Below are 20002 nucleotides of genomic sequence, written 5' to 3' on the forward strand. Positions count from 1 at the left end.
ATGACTGGGGAGTCTGAAAAGGCATCTTAAGTCAGGTAGTTGATTATGTGAGTTGGGCAGTTTCAGCTCTCCTAGGCTGATAGCAATGGATTGGGTGAAATATATGAGTGAGCTGTATAAGGAGATTGGGAAACACCTGGGGCCGAGGCTTGTCAACCAGAGATGAATTTTGAATATGAGATGTGGTAACAGCTGGAGAATGAGGTATGTGAGGAGTCTCTGGAACAGGATTATTCTGAAGTTTGTTGCAAAAGTCTTAGGCTTCTCTGGCTTTATCTTTTTTTTTTTTTTTTTTTTTTTTTTTTGGGGGGGGGGGTGCGGGGGAAAGAGGGACTTCTGTAATAGTAGCTTGTTGAGGGGGAGAAAAAAACCTGCAGACATAATTTTTTTTCCACATTATTGTGCTATCTGCGTGGTCCTATTTTCCTGAGACAGCAAGGAGTCACTTGGCTGTTCCAGAGTGAATCTGGCCACTCATTTTTCTGGTCAACAAAACTGAGTTTTCTTGTAACACTGCAGTGGAGAGGTTGGGTGGTGTAATTTTCATTCAGGCTGAAGGAATGCATTGGGTCTCAGGTTGCCAGCCATAGGGTGTTGATTAGTTATCAAGGAGACCTTCACAGTGCAACTGCGTGCTTTCACAGGCTAGGTAGTTACCATATTTTTAAACTTAAAAAGGTCAGAAAGGCATATTTCTGTTCTTTTTGTCACATTGAGGTGCTTAGGCCCTGATTCAGCAAGGAAAGCTTGAGAAAAAAGCCCGCTTATGTGCGAACTCAATGGACTGCTGAATACTGATGGGTGCAGATGTAATTAAGAAAAGGGGTGTTTCTTTTATTCCCTGACTAAATAGATTATTGTTACTGATACAAGAACTGTTTTGATATTTACCTGCTTACTTTTTAATATTTTTTTTTTTCTTGGTGTTTAGGCAAAGTGAGGTTTAACACACTTTTGTTTTTTTTCTTGAGAGGAAAAAATGTTGATGGGTGTATTAAAACTGTTATTGGCTAATGTGATTCTAACTCTCTCTAGGGATGCTGTGATTTCATCCAATGGCTTAAAATAAGTTGTTGCATTAAGGAGGTGAGTGGCTCAAATGTAACAACACAATGACAGATGCATTATGGGAGTGTGTCAATAAAAATATGATTATTTAAACACTGGCTAAGGAAGCCTACTCTGACATATAAAATGCACAACTCCTTGAAGGTTGTGGTGGTGGTGGTGTGGTATGTCTGTGTGTGATTTTTCTTTTTTTTTTTTTTTAAATGAAGAATAGAAACTGACATGTATTTATTGACTTCAGAGAATATTTTGTATGTGACATCTTGGAAATTTAACAACTGAATAACTGAAGCCAGCCTGTGATCCTAGAAATCATAGGAACCCTTGGTGAGGAAATAATTGGTAAATGGTATCATATATTATGTGGCTCAGCCAGCGCTTTTCTTCTGAAGGTTGGGTAAATCAAAGTGTAGTCAACATTCAGTAGGTAAAATGAGAAACCTGAATGAAACATTTGCATTTGAAGAGTTATAAAAATATGTATTTAAAAATAACTTTCTTTGAAAGCTGACTTGTGTAAAGAGATGGTGCTGGTTTGTTTTAACATAGGCTGCATTGAGATGAGGGCTGTCTTATTTTGAATATTTTGTAGTATTCTCAAAATTCAGCAAATGAGTAAAAATATAACTAATTAGGAACCTGCAATGTTATACGTATTTTTGATGTAGGACCTGAGCAGTAATGGTTATTGTTATGTCAGACTGATCAATTTCTCTGAGAATTATTTGGTTTTGTTACTGATATGTTAAGCACTTGTGTGTCTCTGTAAACAATAAATATTTTCATCTCACCTACTTTCTTTATGTACAGTTTAATGCAGGTGTTTAAGGCTTCCTTAATAGAAGCAGCACTACAGAAATTGCTCGGAGCAGTGCTTTGATATTTGGCTTTGAATATGACCAAGTATCTTTTCTTTCGCATCACAGTCACCACCCAAAAATACTCTAAAGGTGAATTTATTATTCTAATAAAAAACAACACTGTGTAACATAGGTATATTCAGATAGTTGAGCTCTCTTTAAAACTGCATGTATGATTTCTCAGTTACTTTCAGAGAGAACTTAATGAGCTTGCAAGCATTCTGCATTATATGTTTAAAGCAGGGGTGGGGAGGTAATCACTTCAGAGTGTCTGTGCTGATCTATAAAATCCTTGTGGACTTCATAAAAATTTAAGGTCCATCCGCCTGTCCGTCTACAGATGCTACTAGAGCATTTGATCAAAAACTGAACTGCCATTTTTGTGCCTGAAAACAAAGACTGATTATGTAAAATAAATTAGATTACTGTTCTGCTCTGCTTTAGCATTAGGCTGGGTACAAGAAAATGTGCTCTTTCCATCAGTGGGAAATGCTCTTTGGCTTCATGTCTCCCTCTTTCGTCTTAGTGGTGCGACTAAGACATGAACAGCATTGCTGGTCATGCCTTGCTTCAGAGCAATAAACTCTTCTTCCCCACTATCCCCCCCACCCCACTCTATGATTCTGAGTTGTCAGTCTTTATGAAACATTTGCCATCAGGAAAGATTGTTATGATGAAAGTTGTTATAACTAAGTTATTTTTGGGCTTTCACAGTATGGATTTGAAGCAATTTTCACATAATCTGACATTAGAATATATATGGTATCATCTTCTAGGATTGTAACATTTTTAAAAATTGATTTGTAATATTGCAATTGAAAGGACCTTCTTCCATTTGTGACCTTTCTCTTTTTCTGAGTGCTTGTCTCATCCAATGCATGACACACTATAATGTAGTTTTATTTTAATTACCTTCAGTTGTTTCACAGCGTTCCAACGTACCATTTTGATAATCTTGTAGTTAATTGCCATCAGTTATTTGATGTGCTTGAAACTAAGGGAATTATGAGGAAAAAATTGAGGCCTGTCTTTTTTTAATGAGCTAGCTGAATTGGTTCAGTGTAGTTTCTCTATCTGATGTGCAGACAAAGTGAGCTATGGTTGGAAGACTATGCAAAAAAACTAGAGTCATTGTAAGTAAATTTCAGATATATGATGGTAAACAACTGAAATTATCCTGAACTTCAGAAAAGCAACATTAAAGAAGTGTAAATGGCATGCCAACAGTGAGCCCGAAGCCATGGCACCATGCTGGCTGGATGTTGTGATGGCTAAGAGTGCTGTGACTGCCCGCTGGCTGGAGACAGGGCTCTGGCTGCGGCCACCTTCTCCCTCCTGTATCCTTTGGGGAAAGCATGGGTGTTCGTGTTGAGATGCTGCTCCCAGTTTTGTGTCTGTCCATCCTCTCCTTCTCTGCCTTGTGCTCAGGAGCGGCTATGCTGACACTAAGGACCTACCTGCTTTTCCTCATAGCATGCTCTGAATGACTCGTGGCTCCAACTACGGTCATGGGTACAGTTTGGGCTTGTGGTGCCCCTCTGGTAGCCAGATGAGGAGCTGGTGCTGCTGGGCTCACCAGGAGGCAGCCAGGACTATGTAAAGGAGCTGGATGGTAAACCGTTCTGGAGGATTTCCTGAAAGTGTGGGGAGGAGTGTGGAGGTGTGTCGTTCTTGTTCAGGATGTGGGCTAGTTGAGGACACTGGAATTGTACCACTGCGACCCCAATAATTTTTAGAATTGCATCTGGTTTGCTTGGTGTAAATGTCTAGCCCTTTGGCAAATTTAAACCTTACTTACATTAGCTTAGTTTAAATGTGGTGTTTAACGAGCTGTAATTATCTGTCTGCTTTTGAAATTCATAGTGATTTAGTGAGATCAGTTTAAAACTGATTTTAATTAAACCAAAGAACCTTTTCCATTTTTACAGATGAGGCCTCTGACAAGCCTTTGTAAACGGCGATAAAGTATATCCAGTCTTAGAATGACTTTTTTTCTACATGACTGATTTCTACTGAAGGCAAATTTAGGCTGTTATTTTGTATATAAACGAAAAGAATTAAATTCTAAAGAACATTTTGTTCAATTTTTATTCCTTTAGTTCAAGAGTGATTCCCACTTGTTAAGACTTCTATTAAATTGTTCCCAGTACAGCATTTTACTGTCTTTTTATAGTAGACAAGGTGATGGACTCCATGACCTTTTTTATTTCTGATTTCTCTGATGCTTTTTCCTCTGACAAAAGAGAATGTAAGGGACAGCTGGGGTATTCTAATCTATGGTGGTAGGAAGCAAAATACAGAAACATAACTGCAGTCCCATGGCGAGATGTGCCATTATTGTAGTGTGTGGAAAAAGTATAAATTGCTTCTGTTGAAGGTTATTTGGAGAAGATATAGGAAATGTTGGGAAAAGTCTCCTGGGAAGTTTCAGGTCTAGTGCTAGTGTTTGAATAGGATGTTGTTCTAGTGAGATGTGTACAAGACCTGGGTTAGGAGTTGCTGAGATGTGTTTAGATTATATACACATCTGTCAGTGTAAACTGGTCAAAGGGTTGTGATTAGAGATTAATATTAAATATATTGCATGTAATTTTTTTTTTTTTCCCCCAGAAACTTGTGTTTCTCAAAGACTTCTGTGCAGGTGATTACAGTATTCCTACCACCTGAGATTCTGGCATTTGATTCTGTTTCAGTGAGTAGAGGGCAGCTAATTGAGGGCATAATTCAGCTGGTCACGAAATTCCTTGGAAGAGAGATTCTGGCAAATAGGCCTGGGCAATATGTTTTTGTGTTACAAAATGGATGATGGTGCAGAGCTTGTATTCTCATTGATTCTGTACAGGACAGAAGGATGGAATATCATTTGATTAGCAGTGAATCCATAAGAAACTGAAAGTAGTCACCACGTAATCTTTTACCCGTAATTTCTTCTTGTAGAAATATACAGAAAACAAAGACAAGATACCATATTTTCATCTCTCACTTTTAATATTATTTCTCTCTCTTTTGTTTTTGTTTTTTGTTTGTTTATCTTGGTTCTTTCTGTTTTGCTCTGCAAGCAGCAAATTTGTCTTTTCGTCTGTGTAAGTAAGGCGTATATGGAGAAATTGACCTATTGAGGAGAGGCCCTTTCTTAATGATGTTAATACTGCAGTAATGTTAGCAAACATATAGTGGCTTTTGTTTTTTAGGACTGATGGTACTGCATGCAGGACTTTAACTTTACATTTTGGACATCAAATAGTACAGTAAATCTTAATGAAAACTTACAATCTCATTAGACTGACATATGCAGCCACAGACTGTTACAGGGTTGCATCTGTTCTGGAAGCAGAATCTGAAACACTTGCTGGTATTAATAAAACTTGTATATGAACACAAGACACTGGCCATGAGCAACAACAGATTATGTGCAAAATTTATTTGTAATTATGATTCTTATCTTTTTGAGTCAGATTTAGTCCTATCCTAGATGTGCTTGTAAATCTGAAAATAATTCTGGATCAGAGAGACTTGAACAAGGTCTGTGCTTTAGTGTACTGCTAAGCAAATTCAGAATGAAGTAGTTCAGGGAGTTGCTGTGAATAGGGAACATGATACGATTCATCGTACCCAGGTTTGTGTCCTGATGGATGTGGCTATGTTAGCGAGTTCGCTTAAAAGTGGTGCAAGCTCTTTAGAAAGTGAATGAATGCACACAGTGTTCTCTGGCAATAACTTTTCTCCTCTACCTGCAGTATGGTCAGTGTCTTTGCTTTGTTGAAATGGAAACTGATTTGCTGTTTGAAATTCCTGAAAAAATTATTTTCGGATGCTATGATATGTTAAGCCTAGAAAACTGCAGAAACATTTTAATGACTTTTTTCTCTCCCTCTCCTCCAGATGGTCAGGAGCATTTAATGCCTGCAGGCTCTTTTCGTAAAAAGAAACTGGCAAAAAGACCTGGATATATGAGGCCAGAAGCTCAGCGACAGGCAGAGTTTCAGTCCCTGGGTGCCTGCAAGCCGTTCAGCCCAGAAGAGTTCAGCCATGGCAGGCAGCATTGTGGAGACTTTGAGAACTGCTCTCTATGCAGACAGTGCCAAGATAACTTTGAATTCTTACACAGTAGTTCAGTTGCAAATAGTTCTGTAGTTCCTGCTAAGAGGGTAACAGCGTTGGCTGCTACTGGAAACACACCAGGGTGCTGCAAAAGTCTTCCATGTTGTAAGAGTCCATGGTCAGAAAACACAGCGATTGGGGTTTACCCTTCTGCAACAGCAAGCAAAGGAGATGTTTCTGCTGTATGCTGTACACGGCAGAAAAGCCACGGTGCTCAAGTGAGCAAGCCTGCAAACATGTATGCTTCGGATCAGACAGAAGTGAATAACAACTGTGAATATCAAAACAGAGACGTGGTTTCTTGTTCTGTTGGTGCACACGATAGTTTTAGTTCGAGTTTCAGCTTCATACAGCTCTCCCTGGACTCGGCCTCTGCAGTAAGTGATGCTGAAGGCAAGTCAACTGTCGAGGAAGCCAAGTATGCTCTGCATCCCAACACTGCTGGAAATCTGCAGAAGCCAGAAGAGATGGTACAAACTCGTGAGGACTTGGGAGCTTCGCATTGCTTCTCCAGGCCTGGTGAGGATTTGGAATATGAAACTGAGACCACAGCAAATGATAAACTACAGGACTGTGAGACTGTTTCTCTCTCGGATACAGATGCAACATTCTCATATTCTACAGATTCCTCAGATGCAGCATCTGCTGGCTCTTCTGTCACTTCAGGCTATGAAAGTAGCTTTACTGTTAGTGACCATCGCTGGGATACTTTGATGAAGAAATATGAACCAGTGCTACAGGACTGCCTGCTTGGTAATCGCAGTGCATTAAAGGTTAGTAATGTCACTTCATCTTTGATTCCTCCCCCTCGTCCTCAAAACATTTGTATTTATAGAGCCAAAGTCAAAGTTGGTGTAGGAGTTGGGATATTAATGGATTTTGCAGCATTTGTTCATAGAGGTTTACAGTAGCAGTCTGCATGATAAAAATAAGAGAACTGTTTGTTCTTTCTTTTTGATTCTTTAAAAAAAGGTGATGATGTCGCAGTACTTGATTCCTGTGTTCTACTGAAACTGTGATCCTCTCATTTTTAATATGTCGCACATCAGTTTCTGAATTCAACAATACCATTTTCTTTCACAGGTAGCTGTTTTGTCTGTAGTTTGGGGTATATGTAGTACAAAATTAAGGAGTGATAAGAACTCTTTTCTTGAAGCACCATGACCTAACAACACTAAACTTTGTAATTGGTAATGTGTAAGTTTAGCCAAAGATTTCTTGGAGTGAGGCACCTGTATGAAAGTAGTCTGTACTCTAATAGATGGGTGCTCTCCCTGCATGAAGAAAAATGGGCGTCAAGTCTCTGCTCTAACGCAAACTGGGAATTGAATCTTTTGGTTTTTACTTCTACCTCAGAGGAGTACTGGGCTGTTGAATCATGAGTCTTTCTTTTTGCGTGTGTGTTTACCTACATGTATACCTGCCATATATACAGACAGTCTCATTCACTATGTTCTTCATGGGAGAAGGGTGGGGAAACTTTAAGAAAGATCAGTTATACTTTTTTTTTTTTTTTAATACAGTTTTTGGAATGGTGCAGTGAGCATTAGAGGGAAGCCATTCTGAGTGTACCTATTGCGCATGCGGGAAGCAACAATCCAGAGATTAATGCAGACATGATAGATTTCACAAATTTGCTCAAGGTGTACTAAGTGGGTGGTGGGGTTTTTCTGGTGTAGTGGTTTTTGTGGGTGAGTGTGTTTGTGGGGTTTTTTTGTGTGTGTGTCTCACTAGTGTCCTGAGTTTCTGGGATGCCTTTCAAAAAACAGATTCTTGTCATTTCTCAGCTCAGATGTACCTGCTGAGATGCACCGTATTGTCTTTAGGCCTGGTCAAACAAACTGCCATGGGGAGGCTTTGCACAACCCTGCTGTCTGGGCAAGACAGAATGTCAAGAATCTTTAATTCTTACTTTACTCTCTGTGACATCTGACTGGGCTTATGATGCTCTCTAATACTTATTTTCGTAGAGGATGCTTGTAGGACTCACACTAGATTCTGTTATTTACAGACTTCGCATGCATTGATGTGGAGCAGTTTCTTTGGCCTCAAGCCTAGAGTGACAATGTGCCTGTAGTCTAGGATGGTTTGGGAAATCAATTTGCTGCAAATGTAGGAATATATAATATAATCAAAATAGGAAATTATTTTTATGTCTTATTTGATAGGCACAAAAGAAACATTGGTATCTTTAATTTTTGTATTCACTAATTCATTGAATGGAGAATTGGGGATTTGTGCCCTCTGATGTCTTTGCCCTTGGTTAGCCAGCTGTGTATGTTTAATTGGAAGCACCTTCCTATTGTAATGATAATGAGCAAGACTCAGACTTTTCAGAAAGGAACAAAGGCATCTGTAGTCAAGAAAAGAAGACAATACTGATTTTTATTTTTTTAATAAGCATGGAAAAAGGAAAGTAGTCATCACATGGTACAGATATAGGACATGCCACGCTGAAGCAGCTCTGATTAGTTGAGCTCCAAACATCTTGCCAGCCTGCAAAGAGAAAGCACTTTACTGTGACAGCATCAGTTGGTTTGCCGTGGGCATGCCTGGGCTGTGGTACCCAAACAGACTTTGATTCACCTGCCACTGAATGTGTGATGGGATAAACACTACAAACAGCAGCAAAGCTGTACTCTGGGTACAGATGGCTGTTACACATCAAATATATGAAAAAAGTGTTATTTGAACTATTCCTACTGCAGACTTCTTTAAAACTCTATCAAAAGTATGGTGTAAAATACAAAACATAATTTATGATGAGGATTCAGAGCTCCTCCCTTCAATATGTTACATGTTCCTCACCAGCCTCAGAGAAAAAAGATTGGACTTCCAAGATGTGAAAAATAAAATAAAGCCTTGAGAGAAAGGGAATGTATACAATGTTTCTGTTTGTTTGCTTTTGTTTTTCCTCTAGGGGATCCTATAGCCTATTATTAATTAAGCATTTTAAAAAATTCTTTCCTGGCTTTATTTGTATAGTGCTTTTCTGACTAGTCCACTTTCACATACCATATTTAGAAGGGATACCATTAATTTAAATGTCTTGTCTAATTTGTGTGTTGATTGTGTAGTCACGATAGAGTGTTTCTATTAAGTTGTTGACTGGCTGTAGCTATTTTTCTTCATGCAACTGAGAGTTTAAATATAGGGATTTAAATGTGAAAGAGTTTCAGGGAAGAGGGAAATCTTATGTAAATGCAGGATGTCTAAAGTATGGATTTCCTTGTGTTGGAAAATGCTTTCCCAAGTACTTTCAGGCTTTGGATAGGAGTTGAAAGGGACCCACAAGGATCATCGAGTCCAACTCCTGTCCCTGCATATGACAACTACACAGTTCACACCATATGTCTGAGGGTGTTGTCCAGTCTCATCTTGAACGATGTTGGGCTTGGGGCCATGACACCTCCCTGGGGAGCCTGTTCCAGTGCTCCACCAACCTCGTTTGGTAGAGGTCATGTATAAATATAATAAGAAAACAATTTTCATTCTTGTAACTTTAGCTGTGTTAGGCTGTGGTTGGCATGGCAAAGAAGAGAAGACTGACTAGCTTCTAATTAAATTCTTTTAACAGTAAGAACTTTTAATGGCTTTTGAATGCACAGCTGGCCTTATGAATTTTTAGTAAATTCAGAACTTTGGTCCAGACCCTTCATGTTAACAGAGAGAAGCGGTAACTTTTGAAATAAAGCTTCATTATGGTAAGTTTCTCTTTGGGTGTGGAAGGGCATGCTCTATGTGGTATAGGTGTTTTTGGTGTTTTGCTTTTTTTCCCATCTAGCATTTGCAATGTGAACATTTCTGAAAATGCAAACATCGATGTTATGTAGATGAGCCTAAATTATATTTAAATGAAACTTCATTGGCAGCATGTGAACACAGCTTTCTGTGCCATAACATGAACATACCTGTTCCAAAATATTCATACTGCATTTCTTTTTTTAACTTAGAGAAGCAGAAGTGGTTTGCATATGGAAATTCTCTATTTGTTCCGTGCAAAACTCATATAGGCAAAAAAATTGTTAGAATGGGCTCAAGAACACACTGTTGAGTACAATATGATCAGGAGTAGATGTCATGCTGACAGAATACTTTAATAATCCTTACTTTGATTTATTCAAAGGGCGAAATATATCCAACTATCACATGATCTCTTTGCTTTTCAAGAAATATTTTTTGTTATTCTCTGTATGTGTTTGGACTAGAGCCGTGCTTGGCTCACATAGCTGCAGTTCAGCTGATTTCCAAATCAGTTTGTCCACTTAAATGTTGGGCCTAACTCTCAAAATTGGGCCATTCTAGCGAAGTAATAATCCATTAAATATATATCATCCTAGTCTAAATAGGTTTAAAAGCAACTTCATAATAATTATCTTTATTTTTTTTTTCTCTTGCATAGATAAAATCCTTAATCTTCCAGCTACAGAGGCTTCAAGAAAAAGCAATAGAGGAAGATGACTATGATAGAGGTGAGAGATGCTCCCCCCTACTTCCTACTGGATCATGCTGCTTGTTTTTAATTTTCTCCCTCCTTCATCTACTAATTTTATTTCATATTTGCTATGTAGCAATGGTCAGATGTGGAAGACTAGTTCAATGAACTGTATTGTTTATTCTGTTGCATAGCAGGAAACAAATTAAAGAAAAAAGTAGGTCAGCAGCAGGTAGCAACAGTTTTTTATTTTCTTGAGCCACATCACCATGTGGAAAGGTTGAAATCTGAATATCCACCATCTGGATCAGCTGTTTTGAAGCAGCATGACTTTAAAAAATGCAGAAATGAATGAAAGCTTTGAAGGGAGAAAGGACAGGCGCTGGCTGCTGACAGTGTGCTTTGTTACTTACCACATTTAGTCATAACACTACAGCATGGCTCAAACACATAAAGGAGGTCAGTAGCTATTTTGAAAGTGAATGATATTGTCCTGTGGGATTAACTTGATGTCCACTGAGTTGAATCAAAACCAGATACGGAATATGATGGTGACACAGCTGCTGTCAAATATCTGTATTTCTTTTCAAATGCCTTGGCATTTCTGATAAGCTCTTTATGTGTTCTCATTAATAGTTAGAGCATCTATTAACACAGATCTCAGGTTTCTTATTGTTTCTTTTCATAGTACTCTGTCTTCATATACTGATCTTTTGATAATCTTGAGGTTCTAGATTAAATTCTTCCTGCTAGATTGATCTTTGGTTGGGAAGCTCTGCAAACATTTCAGCAAAATCTGTGTGGTTGCTTCAGAGAATAAGGCTGGTAAAAGTAGTTTATTTCCTGCTACTTTTTATTCTCAGCTTTTAGGGGTTGGAGAGTGGTCAGACTTGTGGTTTGCCTTTCAAAATTTATGTGTGAAACTTTGCAGATGCACCATGGCTCTGTTTCTCTACACCCAAAGGTGTCCCCCAAGATTATGAAAATGTGTTTTAATAGTGTCTGAGTAGTAGATGTGTAGCCTTTTGCAAGAGTGGTTTTGTTTGCCTCTTAAAGATCTGCCTATATATAGGAGAAAAGTCTGCTACTGTTGCAAGTCATATATTTAGTGTGGCATTTCCCAATGGGGAAAAACTTTAGGTATGTGAAGAGCTGAGGATGTTGTACATATTCATGGGTTTAATCTCTGTCAAATAGACATTATTGATATGTGTGCTTTACATGTGCAACACTCATAGCTCTTCTTCAAGTGCCTGTGGGTTGAGTTCTCAGTTGGAGACTTCCCGACAGCTGTTTACTCAGTGCCTGTGGTTCCCACAGATTCCAGCTGGGATTCTCTGGGCAGCCAGGCACTCCGACAGCAGTATTTTATGCTATCAGGTGTGACATCTGCATGCGATGCCATGTAGTCATTGACCACAGTGGAAAAAGGTGACTTGTCTAACCTTGCACAGAAAGCTCCTGTGTAGTTTTCCTGAGTGCTAGTCTTGTTTCTTCAAAACAGGACCATCTTTCTGTTGATCATCATTTTATCAATTACTCTTTTCAGTTTCCACACCTAGTTATCAGGCATGTAGCACGGAGGCCAGTTTGCAGTCTTGCATTAATTCCTTTCAGGAAAATGGTCTCGCTGAAATGTGATTTCACCAGGTGTTGTGGGCACAGCTTGCACAGAGCAGAAGTGGCAACAGTACAAAGGTGGAGAGCAGCATCCACAGGTGGGATTGCTGTTTGCTGTGCTAAGTCTAGCATATACAGGCAGAAAGCATTTGTCCTGATATGGGACTAGATACTGAGGTGCTTGAGAGACTTTGCCTTGAGTTCCTCCATCCCTTTGAAAACTGGAACTCTATCTTCACACAAATGTTCTCAGAAAATGGCATGTTCCCTGTACACAAGTGACCATGCATCCTCAATTTTATCAATTCCTCATTTTTATCAATTCCTCATTTTTTAGTCTTTGACCCACTTTTTGTCATACTGGTCTTTGTTCCTCTTGTGATACAACTGTCTGCCAGTATTTTTTTGTAATTAATTTTCATTGTTTTCCTCATATATGAACTGGCTTAGTGTTTGTGTGTGGTGGTGTTTATTGTGTTTTGTGGTGGTGTGTGTTTTTTTTTTTTTTGTGAAACGTGAGCAGAATATCTCCAGGGAAAGACTCACAGAATCACAGAATCCACTGGGTTGGAAAAGACCTCAGAGATCATCGAGTCCAACCCTTGGTCCAACTCTAGTCTGTTTACTAGATCATGGCACTAAGTGCCATGTCCAACCTCACTTTAAAAACCTCCAGGGACGGCGAGTCCACCACCTCCCTGGGCAGGCCGTTCCAATGCCTGATCACTCTCTCTGTAAAGAATTTCTTCCTAATATCCAGTCTAAATTTCCCCTGGCAGAGTTTAAGCCCATGCCCCCTTGTCCTATTGCTGACTGCCTGGGAGAAGAGACCAATCCCCACCTGGCTATAACTTCCCTTCAGATAGTTATAGAGAGTGATGAGGTCACCTCTGAGCCTCCTCTTCTCCAGACTAAACAACCCCAGCTCCCTCAGCCTCTCCCCATAGGTCTTGTGCTCAAGTCCCTTCACCAGTCTTGTTGCTCTTCTCTGGACCTGCTCCAGCACTTCAATGTCTTAATAGAGAAGGTGCACTGGTGCAAGAAGAAGTAGAGTTGTGACCTTCCATCCCATCTTGCAGTGTCAAGCTTTCCACCTTTGCTTTTAGAGCTACATCACTGCTCCTGGTGGAGAACAAAGTCTTGCGTGGTATGAAGTTTGAAAGCTTACTAAAGAACTCACAGATTGGCCCAGTCCCAATTTCTGTCTGAGTGAAATTTCTAATTGGCCTTCTTTAAATGGAACTTATTGCCAAATATTGCTAGCAGGGAATAGAGTTGCTAAATGTGCAGAGCTGTGATGTGGGGTGTAAATGGAAATAGATTATCAGGCAGTGGGAGAAACCGACATGGTGTACATGGAGGGCTGAGAACATTTTAACTATAAGAATAAAAAGAAAATTGTCCTTGTAGTTTGGGGGACTTGTTTGAGTACAGAGCTAGTTCTCTGTTAAGAGCAGAGCTGTTTGGAGCCAGAGAGTGCGGTAGCGCTGTGTATGGTGGTAGCGCGGGTCTGGCTGATTTGGGTGTGCTGCAGGGAAAGGGGAGGTCTAGTGTGATGCGAGTAGCTGCAAAGTGCCCTGAACATGTGAGACATAAGGGAAGGAGGGCAGGCGGAGCAGGTGTGTGGGTGACTGTACCCCTGAGTGCAAAACTAAATTGTCAGTAAATACATTATTGTGTGTAACTATGTGTTACTGCTTCATTGGTAGAGGGTCTTCTCCAGCTTCAGCCACAGACAAGAACTCAAGAGACTTTCTGACCTCAGCTCTTTGAGAGCCATCTAGTCTTGCAGGAGAGGGCTTGGTTTTTAACAGCAGTTCTGTGAGAGGGAGATGTGTTAGCACTTAACACTCCACAAAGTGCTCAGGACTAGTTTCTGCTGTCTGACACTGCAAATGTGGCAACTTAAGGAAAACCAAGCATCCACTGCCTAACATTGCTGCTTTCCTGTTCTCCAGAGCTTTTTGAAAGCTCCCATGGCTTACGGTAGCTTTTGAAACTGAAGTGTAAGTAAAGTGGTGCCCCTACAGAGAGGGGAAAGTGATACACTGTGTTTTTGGTTGTGGCAATGAGAGGAGGAAATGACACAGAAATAAAGGTAAGTTTTTCCCACTACAAAGTCATGGACAAATACCTTGTTGCAAACAGTTCAGGAATAAGGATATGTTTGTTTTTTTCCTTTGGCAGAAGCACAGAACACATGCTTGCTGCTTGGGTCTGTTAGAGAACATGTATGTTATCCAAGTGCATACTAATGAATTAGCATTTTTTTCCTGAACAGGTGATGACTTTTATCTTTTTTTTTTAAGGGATATTTGGAGCGAGAGCCCTGTGTTGTTATTTAGGAGAGAAGTGAATGCCTGTTTAAATCTTCAGCTTGTTTCTTCCCAGTTTTTCCTTTCTTCAGATGAATCTGTTTGTTCCATCTTCCTGCTTCTCTCAAGCTTGGGTGGAGCACAGCAGAAATGGCTTTTGCCATTGGTTGTTTATCTGTGCTGTGCCTTCTTGAACACCTGCCCTGGTATGGTTAGTGTGTTGCTGTAGAGGAGCTTCAGTCAGTCATTCAAACAACTACAGTTTTTCAGTTAAGTTGTGGCAGTGCCATATGTATGCAGGGGGGTATTCTCATTCTCTTGGGACAGAGGCTGCCCTCCTGTCCCATGTTCCTGCCCATCTGCAGGAGCTCACTGAGCGAGCACAGTGCTGCGAGGTGCCACCCGGGCAGCTGTGGGTTGTTTCAAATGCACCTTCACTGCAAGATGTTTGTGTCCAATGCATATTCAGTGAGACAAATCTCCTCCTCAGTCCTGGTTTAATTTTAAATAGGATACATTGGGATGTGACATATTTTATTGCTTATTCTGGTTTTGTAGGTGATGGAATATTGGGAAGCAGCTTATTTTTTTCTATATTTACTTGTGGTCTCCTCTTGATGGCCACATTACTGTATATTTTCAAAGCAGGTACAGTACCATGGGAATATGATAACAATGTTTTGCCTTGCATAGCATATAGTAAAAATTGGTCTATTTTCCAAGGATCATTTGGAGTGTTGTCATGGCTCATTTTTCGTGATGGAGCTTGACAGCTCCAAGGTTAAACACACTGGTACACACACTACAGGAGGGGAAAAAAAAAGGCAGCATATTTCTGTGTTTGTGGGAGTTGTGCTTGCAGTGGAAGCAAGTGTATTCTGCTTAGTGCAAATCTATTACCCAAATGTTTAGAAAGCCTTTTCCAGGTCTTTGCTTCTTGAACTCCTCAGCCTTACCTGGTGCAAGGGGCAAATGGATTGGTAACTAAGTGTCAGTGCTGAGTCGTGCTGCTGAACTCCACTTCTAGTTCACACGCCCTCTTGTTACTGAGAAATCTATCTGCAGTACTACTGTGGTGTGTTTTGGTGTGTTGCTGTTGTTTTTTGTTGTTGTTTTTTGGGATTTTTTGTTTGTTTGTTTGGGGTGGATTTTTGTTTGTTTGCTTTTTGTTTTTAATTCCTGTATGCAGGAATGTGAGTGTACAGATTCACTGCTTGCAGCCGGTAGGGAATAGTAACTTCCCTGTGCAATCAGGTTACATTTGGAGTTAGGGTTCTCAAGTGAAGGTCACTGAGTAGATCAGAGCAACTCCTCATTAGTCCAGTATGGCAGCTAGAATACAGAAACATTTATGCTTGTCATGGCAAAACCTATCCTATGTTGGCAGTGAAAATTCGTGCTGTAGATACACTTAACATCATGTGAGCCTTCAGTTATTTTAGCTGAGGTCTCAAAGCTTGAGCCACGTGAGTTGTTGAGCTGCTATAGGCTTACGTATTGTATGCTCTGCAGAAAAAATAGTATTTTTATGCTGTTTCTTTTTTATTTGCTTATGCTCTTTGAGACCTCTTCCTACCAACTGACCTTTCCATGTCTCAGGATCTACAGGGCATTAAGGACAGAACCCTATGCTGTGTAGGAGTTGAGGAGTCTCATTTCACACATTTTCCATTAATCAGAAGTGTAGGAAGGAAAAAGAAAGACTTTTTAGCTGTTAGCCTTCTGTACATGTGCACTAGAAGAGATGCTGTTGCTTGCTTGAACCAGCTATTTGTTTTAAGACAACTGCAGAGAGAGAAAATAATATAGCGTTGATTAATATCTGAGTTGAAAATGTCATTTGTTAAATGGTATTCAGAGGGAGGTCTGTGGTACTCACAAATGCTGAATTATGCAATAACCTCAAACTCCTGGCCAGATGTACAGTTATTTCATCTTTCAAATTTTCTTTTTGCAGTTTAAGCTGAAAAAGTGTGTTTTTTTCTGGTTTAAAGTGTTATTTCTGGTCATAGCTCTTAATCTGGTCATAGCTCTTAAACATTTGAAACCATTTGGTCTCCAAGGTAGGTGTTGGTGGTGTTGTTTTGTTCATAGTGGTGTGGGTTCTTTTTGTTTGTTTTTGTTGCTTTGTTTATTTTTTTCTGGAAGACTTATTTGCAGATAAGGGTTGGATAGAATCCCTGCTTTACTGTACTTCTATTCTTTTGAACAGAAATGCTTGCTTGACAGATAACTGTTATAACAGGACACAGAAATGAATGCAAGTCAACTTCTTCCTGAGGAATGACAGTGAATTTGAGGGAGAAGCTGCATCTGGAAATAACTCTCAATGAACGTGTTACTTTGGATTGTACTTGTTTTGGGAGATTGTGTATGTGTAGAATTAAAATCCCTAAACCCAGCTGTATGTTGAGTGAAGCTCAATAGCTGAGGATACTGATTAAATAAAAGGTGATGGGGCAGAGCAGAGCTTTTGGGACGCAGGAGACTTAACTGGGAGTTTGTAACCTGCAGTTGCAGGCCATTGAGTTGGAAACGAATTTGGGATGGATGGACAAATAGGGTCTTTCTGTTGTGCTGTACTCTCAGAGTCTTATTTGGTCAGAAGCTTGTAGAAGCTTCCTGAAGTCTGTGTGTAAGTCTTCTCAGGTTTCATTTTTCATTTCTATAACTTTCCAGTAAAGCTATTAAGAGGATGAGGGGGAAGGGCTTATACAAATTCTCAAACCCAAATCTTCTTTGCATGGATCTTGTTTATCCTGTCTTTCTCTGACAAATTCAAATAACCACCACAAAAGGGTTTGGGTGGTTGAGGAAAGCAAGTGCTTATGTGAGGAATAAATTGGACTTAATTTTCCTTGCAACAAAGCATAAGCAACACAAGCCTTGCAACTCTTCCACCTTGTCTGGGTTTCTCTGTTTAAGACACCAGTTTGAAATGAAAAGATAAGACTTTTTGTCTGTGTCTATTTATTGTTTGGTGCTAGCTGAAACTGTAGACCAAGATGCTCTCATTCAAATGCTTGGTCCTGGCTTCTGTCTAGTAGTAGCACTAACAACATTGCTGTTTCCTTTTGTGCAGCCTATGTTTGTAGTAGTTGGTTTTCTTCCTTTTTGTTTGTTTGATTGTTTGTTTGTTGTTTTCTTTTGTTTTTAAATCACAAACTTGGGACAGGAGTTGGGCCAGGCACAATTTAAAGGTCTGAAATTCCATATCTTACTGTCAGGTAGACAGCTGGAAAACTCTTAAACTTTTTTTTTAATACTAACAGAATATCGTAATAGCCAATGTTTGCTTGAGGGAGGCCTGGTAGATGTTTCTGGTACTTTCTCCTCCCATGTATTACATATGTAGCACATGCATCTTCAGCAACTTCTTGAAAGAGTTTTTGGTGCGAACCCTCATTTTGGCTCTGTTTTTCAGTTTCCATCACATCAGAGGGTGTCTTTGAAGTACATCAGGGTCTTGCTGTGGGTCTGCTTATGCCCACACATTGAAAATCCAGTCATGTTTTCTGCATCTTTAATTCCTTAGCCAACATTGAAGACAAGCTGCTGTAGTCATGCCGTGTCTCACTTCGACTGTGCAGCCTAAATATTTTTAGGAAGTGGTAGTATTTTGCGGGATTCTACTATGCTCTCTTATTTATTTAAATCTTGGCCAGCGTGAAGAGGTTCAGCTACATCTTGTGTTTCTGGAAGCTGCTTGACAAAAAGAAAATTGTTGAAGTTTTGGCATACCATGTGCTTGGAAGCTTTCTATACTCCCGGCCATCTGCTGTCTAAAACTGACACTGCGGGCTACCCCTCCTCTGGTAGCTGGGCTCTATTTCTCAGTCCATGATGCAGCCAAGCTGTTCCCAGACAGCCTGGCTAGTCTTTTACAAACAAACAAGCAATGAAAAATCTGAACAAAAAAGCAGTTATGGATAATCTAAGAGCTTGCTTGCTGATTTACAGTTTGAAGCATAGAGTTCTGATGGGTGTAACTCGGGAGAAGTGTTGATGTGCTATCTGGACAGTACCCACTGAGTGAGTGACATGGCTCTCCTGCTACCCAGCCCATCTGCTTGCTTTGCGCTTGCAAAATCATGCAACCCAATTTTATATTCAGGACAGACTTAATTTCCTTTACTTTTTAGAAATACTAACTCCAGATAAGAAAATTGTCTGTATTTTCAATGTGACCACTGGATGACTATTAATTCAGCCAACAACTAGAAACTGTTTGTGTTGCTATTGTCTTATCCTTACTGTATAAACATTTTAAGGGACTGGGAGATGCACCTGCTCTTTTTAATTATCGTCTGCTTAATACATGACTGAACATGGACAGAAACTTCTAGATGGCATGGTAACGCAACTTCTGTGTAATCTGGAATTAAAATATATGCCAAATGACTGTGACTATTATTTGAAAGCAAATATGAAAGACTTCCAGCGTGAATCCTCTGCAGGGAACTGATAACGCTCCTTGCTGATTGCTGGGTGGTGTCTGGTTGAATTCCTTAATAGGATGCTTTTATTGAAGACCTCTGCAGACCTTCCATTGCTTGTTGAACTCCTCTGCAAAGTGGGATTGCCACAAGTCAATTAACTTCTCCTTTCTCTTGAGATTTCCCTCCTGTCCGCATGCCCAGACCCAACTACCCACGCTGGGTCTGTCCATAGTACCGTAGGCATGTCTGCCATCTCTGATGCTTCCCCGCACTCAGCATATGCAAGCTTTTGTATGTTCCTTTCTTATCTTCACCCCATGGAAGGTAAAAGTAGTAAAAAGTGCTGGTTTATGGATGTCTTTAGTCCTCTTGGGACAGTGACAGGGTTATAACAATGAGCATTAATCAAAAAGGTGAAGAGGAGAAATTTCAAATTCTTAGTACTTATACAGTAATGTGCTTTGGACAAAATGTTACCAAGACTGAAGGAAATGTTGACAGTGGGAGCTTCCAAACTGATGCCAGGTAACATGAGTTTTAAACGTCTGCTATTGATACCATCTTGCCAGTCTAATACTAGTCAGGATTCCTGGTAGATTTTGATTTGTGGAGTGGGAAGTGATTTGGACATCTCCCTACTCACTGAGATTTTTTTTAAAGCATGAAAAACCAGTCCAACTCATCAATTTGATTTACTTTAATGTAAGGCAGAATTGAACGAAAAGCCAAATGCTGTGTATCAGAGGCATAATTCAGACATGGTAGTGGGACCAAATGAAAAAAAAAAAGATGTACAGCCTCTTCAATTGCAGAATGTACTGTTAATCTGATTTACTTGTGGCTGTTAATTTATCCACGCTTCTGGCGTTCTAGAGTGCCTCTGTGTGTCTCCCTGCTAGTGACATTTCACTAAAGTAGCATCTTGGAGGACAGACTGTAATATCTGAGTTGGTAGAAGCTGTCCAGGATTCATTCAACTTCTTGAGGAACTGTATCAGCGGGGATAAAGAGCAAAACCAGGCTGGATTTGTATGTGCTGTGGTGCCATACAAAGAATCTGTTGCATTGCACCCAAGTGTCAGGAATAGTGTTGCAAACTAAGGAACCTGGGATAATGGTCTCAACAAGAAGACCTGCTTATAAATGGGTGTGTCTCTATTAGAT

The 20002-nt window shown here is 39.9% G+C and overlaps 1 protein-coding gene across 1 annotated transcript in view; it reads left to right on the forward strand.

Annotated features, from left to right (window-relative positions):
- Positions 1-5812: 5812 nt before the first annotated feature.
- DISC1 (DISC1 scaffold protein) overlaps positions 5813-20002 on the forward strand; it is a gene marked incomplete at its 3' end in the record, with an annotated part of 181905 nt that continues 167715 nt past the window's right edge. The window contains exons 1-2 of the mRNA XM_080341259.1: positions 5813-6802; positions 10432-10501. Coding sequence (XP_080197385.1) covers positions 5828-6802; positions 10432-10501 — 1045 coding nt within the window. The 5' untranslated portion in view covers positions 5813-5827. The remainder of the gene's footprint in view (positions 6803-10431; positions 10502-20002) is intronic.

The sequence above is a fragment of the Nesoenas mayeri genome (assembly GCF_963082525.1).
Source record: "Nesoenas mayeri genome assembly, chromosome: 3".
Classification (NCBI taxonomy): domain Eukaryota; kingdom Metazoa; phylum Chordata; class Aves; order Columbiformes; family Columbidae; genus Nesoenas; species Nesoenas mayeri.